At 33.4% G+C, this 6,283-nt stretch overlaps 1 protein-coding gene across 1 annotated transcript; it reads left to right on the top strand.

Annotated features, from left to right (window-relative positions):
• The first annotated feature begins 417 nt into the window (after window positions 1–417).
• Window positions 418–3,321, top strand: MAPK1IP1L (mitogen-activated protein kinase 1 interacting protein 1 like). Its single transcript, XM_051973680.1, has 3 exons — window positions 418–435; window positions 801–1,505; window positions 2,609–3,321. Exons 1-3 carry the CDS (start codon window positions 418–420, stop codon window positions 2,618–2,620), a joined length of 735 nt encoding a protein of 244 aa, XP_051829640.1. The 3' UTR covers window positions 2,621–3,321.
• The last annotated feature ends 2,962 nt before the right edge of the window (window positions 3,322–6,283 follow it).

Here is a 6,283-nt window from a genome sequence, read left to right as displayed (position 1 = left end):
AACCTGAACAGTTCTTTTATTCATTTTCTTGTCTTTATTTGTTATGAACTGTTTTTATTCAATTATTTTAATGTAAAAAATGGCTTGAAATGTGGGTGACTAGATAAGTAAGCTTAGGTAAACATCAGATATCACAAGATGATCTTGAATTTGAAGGAAGCTTCTAAGTCAGACCAATCTCAACATTGAAGATAGTCTAAAATTTTGGAGATGAAACTATCTTTACTATTTTGAAATAATAGAGATACAAGTGATAACATTTATAATTTAATAGCTTTCATTTTCATATACTTTAATAACATAGTTGTTATTATTAAGCAAATTCTTTTTATAAAACAAAACTGACTTCTGATATATGTCCTACTGATTCTCTTAAGAATTGTCCCTGAAATATTTTTTCTTTTGTTTTTCAGGAAAATGTCTGATGAATTTTCAGTAAGTTGATCTATTTATCTTTTATAATATTATAAATGAATAATTAATTGAACTTTTAAATTGCACATAATCATGACTTTGTAGTCATTTGAGCATTTTCAAAAATATTTTTAATTTTTGATCTTAAAATATGTAAGTAAAAAGAGTTATAAGATCTCTCTGGGAAATCTTTACTTGAAAAAGTACCTATTAATGTATTAAGATTTTAATGTGCCAGTGGTAGTGTTTTAAAATGATTCTGCTACTGGTGCAGACACGTTTTACCTTTAGAAGATAGCATTTGCAGATTTTTGTGGTGGGATTTTTTAATCAATTCATTTATCTATTGAGAAAGATAGCAAAAACAGTTCTGCTTTGTTTTCTAGTTGGCAGATGCTCTACCAGAACATTCGCCTGCCAAAAATTCCACTGTGAACGGTACAAAACCTGGTCAACCACCACAGTGCTGGCAAGGTTCCAGTCCTTGGAATAACCCAAGTGCTCCACCTTCTGTGCCAGCTGGACTTCCATCAAGTGCATCACCTTCCAGTGTGCCTTTTGGACCTACGCCCACAGGAATATATCCTTCAGTGCCTGCTGGACCACCCCCTGGACCACCAGGGCCTTTTCCTCCCTCTGGACCATCTTGTCCTCTCCCTGGTGGTCCTTATCCAACTCCATCTGTGTCAGGTCCTGGCCCTACAGGGCCATATCCTACACCAAATATGCCTTTTCCAGAGCTTCCGAGGCCATATGGTACACCCACAGATCCAGCTACAGCTGGTCCTTTAGGGCCATGGGGATCCATGCCTTCTGCACCATGGACACCAGGAGTGGGAGGGCAGTACCCTACTCCTAATATGCCATATCCATCTGCAGGGCCATATCCTACTCCTCCCCAAGCACCAACGACAGCACCACCTATTCCATGGGGAGCTGTCCCACCTGGAGCATGGGGACCACCTGCACCAGCTCCATTCCCTGCACCTATGGGTTCATATCCTGCACCAGGACTCTATCTTACTCCTAATAATCCTTTTCAAGTGCCTTCTGGACCTACTGGTGCTCCACCAATGCCTGGTGGTCACCATGTGAGTATTTAACTTAATATTTTGTGATAGTTAAAAGAAAGTAGTTGAAGATTTACTTTCTTTCCAGCTATTGATGGAACTTGGGGTAGGCAGTACTCCTGTATATATTAGTGGGCCTGGATTGGAAGAGAGGTGGCAGGAGAGAAAATATTATGACTGGAACTTTATTATGTTGTTGCTCCTCCACTACAAAACTAGAGAAAGAAGGGTTTCAGGTATAAATACCTAATGAGAAGGAGTTTCCAATTCCTGGGACAGGTACTATTTTTCTCTGTTAGCAGTTTTATTAAAAGGAAAATGAACTTTAGAAAATAAAACTATTTTTTATTAAAATCATTTCATTGGAAGCAAGGCCAAAATAGCCTTGTCTCTATATTTTACCTTTGTGTCTATGGATTGGAAATGGGAAGAAGATAGAGAAGGCCTGTATCTGTGACTTCATCTGTCAGCCAATATTTTGATAAGTATGTATTATATGCCAGGCACTATCCTAAGGGCTGAGGAAATATAAAAAGAGGCAAAAGACAGAACTTACCTTCAAGGAGCTCATACTTGGGGAGACAACCAACAAATATGTGCAAACCAGCTACATATAGGATAAATAGAAAATAATGAAATGAAGGAAGACATTAGAATTAAGAAGAGTATTTAATCTTGTACAAGTTGGAATTTTAGTTATTTATACTGTCCTCAGCTACTTGTATTTAATGACCTTGAGAGGTTAAATGACTAAAGCTATTTGAGCCAAATGGAGAGCCCTCATATTCCTAACTCAAAAATACTGCCTTTTATGGGCTTAATATAAGGAATGTTTTATTATATAAATAATGTTATAGTGTTTTTTTTTACTCAGGAATTTAGTCTTTGACAAATGGCTCACCACATACTACTATATCAGATCACCTCAGACTTGATATTCTTTTTTTTCCCCAAAAAAAGAAAAGAAAATCCTAGTCTTTGGATTTCTCTTGTTAACTTTGGTGAATGATTCCAGTTATTGTCAAAATTCAGAGTAAGTCTTATACCATACATTTTTTAATGGCAGTATTGATAACACTTAAATAAAATCTAGAATTTGACATCCCCCCTTTTTTTTCTTGCAGTCTTACCATTGAGTTTTTGATGGACAATGAGACGACTCTCTACTTTCCAGAGTATGTGTATGTATGTATGTGTATACAGTATAAGTGTGTGTGTATATATACTACACACACACACACACACACACACACACATTAAAAAATTCTGATTTCATTGCTTATGGGACATTTCACAAATAGAGTCTCAGACAACTCAGAAGACTCAGCTCTTGGATCTGGATATATACTTGGAATAATTAGAGATAATATTGTAAACTTAAAATTATTCATATGTATTTTTCATTTGTTATACTAAGGGAAATCAAAGTGATTAAGTGTATTGACTAACTTTTGGTGGAATTTGTGGAATATTCATTTTTTAATTATGAAACCACACACTTAAGAAATCTATGTTGATATGGATACTAATATCCTAGAAGTTTTTGGAAATTATTTCAAATTTTTTTGGACATCTTTGTTTCCCTGAATATATTTCTGACAAATCATTTTGCCATATGTTTTTTAAAAAAACAAAAAAGACCAAATAAATGCTTCTGAGTATTTTGAACAGTGTTGTCTACAGAGTAAATAAATTTTGTGCTCCCAGGTTATAATTCTGGAGTAAATGATTAAAAATAAGAGTTATAAATTAATGCTTCTCAAGTCTTAAGAATGGTTTTGTTAGTGTGTATATCCTTGAACACTGAATATTAAATATTCTTGCTTTCTACCAGTTATCATTGAGTTATTTTAGTTTTGTTTTTAGTAATTTTAGTTGTAATGTTAAAATTAGTCATCCATAAACCCTACCAGAAACTTTTGTGTATTCATACCAACATATACAGTAGTGATATGGTGACTTTGTGGTGACTCTTGATGGTGTGATGAGTTATTCACGTTATTGAGGATGAAGAGCTCAGGAAAGAGAGAACCTTTGTTTCCCTGACTGGTACTCCAAAGAAGAGCCTTGGAATTGATTTGCAACATCAACTTTTCTCATTCCTATAGAACTTTGATGATCCTTGGGGATTCCTTTAGTTCCAAAATGGAACTTCTTTTGTCCTTCCTTAATATGGAGAGCTGGTAACATTCTTGACATCTTCCCCAATAATGTACTGTTAATTTATCATATTAATAGAACCTTATGTATGATTTCTTCTCCCAAAGTCTTATAAACATATCAGTTGTTTCCTGCCAAGTGTTGTAGTTCTCTTTATAAAATATTTGAGGCAAAAGAATATCTCCCCTTTAGAGAGAATGGTCTCCAAATACTGATATCAAACATACGTACATGTATGCATAGAGTATATAAGATGTGAAAGTAATGTTCCCATCAACAAATTCAACAAGCTTTTATTCTGTATGGGATGAATCTGCTGCTTCATCTCAACCATGTTGTCAAATTTGGATTAAACTTGTTTGATGTTGAAAGGGGACTTCAATAAGTATCTTCATCAGGCCATTTAAAAATTTAATGTTCATCAGTTAGTAATGACAAGTGTTGACAGCTATTGAATAATTATTGGAAAAAAATACATCCATGGCAGGGACACTGATACCTTTTAAAATCTAAATATTTAAATTACTCTTACATCCATGCCAGGGCACTGATACCTTTTAAAATCTAAATACTTAAATTACTCTTAAAATAGAATGCCAAATGCTGCCAATTTAACATTATAACTACCTCTTTGAAATAAAATAAATTAATATCTTTTAAGAGTAGCTTTCAGTGATCCCTTATTTTAAATAAACTATGTAAAGAATTTCAAACATTTAAGAATGGAGTAAGAAAAAGTAATTTGAGGCAATATGAAGCCTAGAACTTTATATAATTTTGGACTGGAATATTAGGTAGCTCTTCTAAAATGTGCTAGAATCTTAACAATTTTCACATTTTTGCAATCCAAAGTGATAACATTTGGGGTGCCTTTTGGCCTTAGCTTTTGGACAATCTAACCAATCTTGTTATAGATAAGAAGGAATAGAAGATAGAAGGAATAGAAGATAGCCTACTTCCTTGAGTCTAAAGTTCTTCATCAAAATGTCAATATTTCTGTTGGAAGTCTCTACCTAACTAAAGCTTTAACTAACAGCAATTAAAATAAGAATAAGAAAAGGGTCCTTGTAGTATAGGCTAGAACTAGGTAGGATAAGATGGGGGAGTGAGGAAAGGAGTTAACTGAAGTATGAGAACCTCAAAGATGTTTTGCCTTCCTCATTTTGCCTAAGACTGGCAACCGCTACAAATACTTTTATATTTTGTCACTTTTATATATTTATACATAACATACATATTCCTTACATTAATTACGGGCCACCTACGTAAGTATGTAAAGATCCTGTTGAAGGAAGACGTAAAGAAAGTTTTGGCTATCAGTATAGAGTTAGAAGTTCCCCAAATATGGAAAAAATTATTTGTACCTCCACGTTTTATTAGCTTGTAATTTGACTACATAGCTTAGACTCCCAACTCAAATATTTTATGATTAACTGTGTACCATAGTGCTCAGCATGATCATAGTACTGCTTTCTTACCAACTCTTTTCAACTTGGCCTCTCCTTTTAGTGATGAGAATAGAGCTCTGCTGTTAAATGGACAGCTTCATGAAAAGAAGAATTTACTTTGCAGTAAGCTTTGTTGCTTGTGAGGAATATCTATAATCATGTTGATGCACTTTCTCTGAAAATATTTTCCAAAATGGAAGCTTAGAGCTTGGATAGAGAAAAACAGAAGCAAACAGTTGTGTTTAGGGAAAGAATAAAACTGAGAAATAAGGGAGATTTTGGAACAAGAAGGGAATTGGGAAAATGAGTGTTTTCAGAACAATTACATTTTAGGTAATAAATTGGGATACAAATAAGGCATGTTAAACTAAAGAGAATTGTTGTAGATGAGACTTGTATATAGAGTATCAAGAGAAGCTATTTAGACCTTGAGAAATTGGATTAGTATTTGGTATATAGAGTTTTTAAAAAACATGAATAGTGGGTTATTACATTGTTGATAGGGACAATTAAGTGTATGATTTCTGGAATGAAATTCTGAATTTGAGGAGAAAAGTACCAACAATCATTTAATTTGGAAATGATCAGATAATGCTCCCCAAAACAAAATTATAGGGAGTAATTTTTAAAAGGTTTTAAAAAATAATTTATTACTGCATTTCTCCTTTGGCCTCAACTCTTATAAAGGGACTATAGGATATTACAGATGTGTTTGGAAAGGAATTTTCCCTACATAGGACAAAATCTAGCATCTTTGAATAATTTGTGAAGGAAGTATTTTCAATTAACATGTTCTATTTTTAGACATTAGTTAATTGTCAGGGATTCATAAAAGAAGTACTATAATTGGAAGACAAGGCAAAGTAGGTGTGAAAATTCGAGTCCAAAAAATATATTGAGTCCATTGGAATGTTTTCTGGTTTTTTGAAATAAGAAATTTTTTACCTCTCTTATTTTGCTTTGCCAGTAAAATATTTGGAAAAATACAAATGAATTCAACTCATGGCTTAAATTTAAAACATAGTATTATGGTGCTTAACTTGGATAACTCAGTTTTCCCTATGCTTCATGATAATCCATGCCAATTTTTCCTTTCATCACCTGGAATAATATCACAGTTTAAAAGTAAACACTAGTAATTAGTCACTGAAGAATTAAAGCTATTTAAAAGCATCATCCTAAAACCATATG

The sequence above is a fragment of the Antechinus flavipes genome, chromosome 2, assembly GCF_016432865.1.
Source record: "Antechinus flavipes isolate AdamAnt ecotype Samford, QLD, Australia chromosome 2, AdamAnt_v2, whole genome shotgun sequence".
NCBI classification, from domain to species: Eukaryota; Metazoa; Chordata; class Mammalia; order Dasyuromorphia; family Dasyuridae; genus Antechinus; species Antechinus flavipes.
The sequence above is the reverse complement of the archived record's forward strand: the minus strand, read 5'-3'. Positions and strand labels throughout refer to the sequence as shown.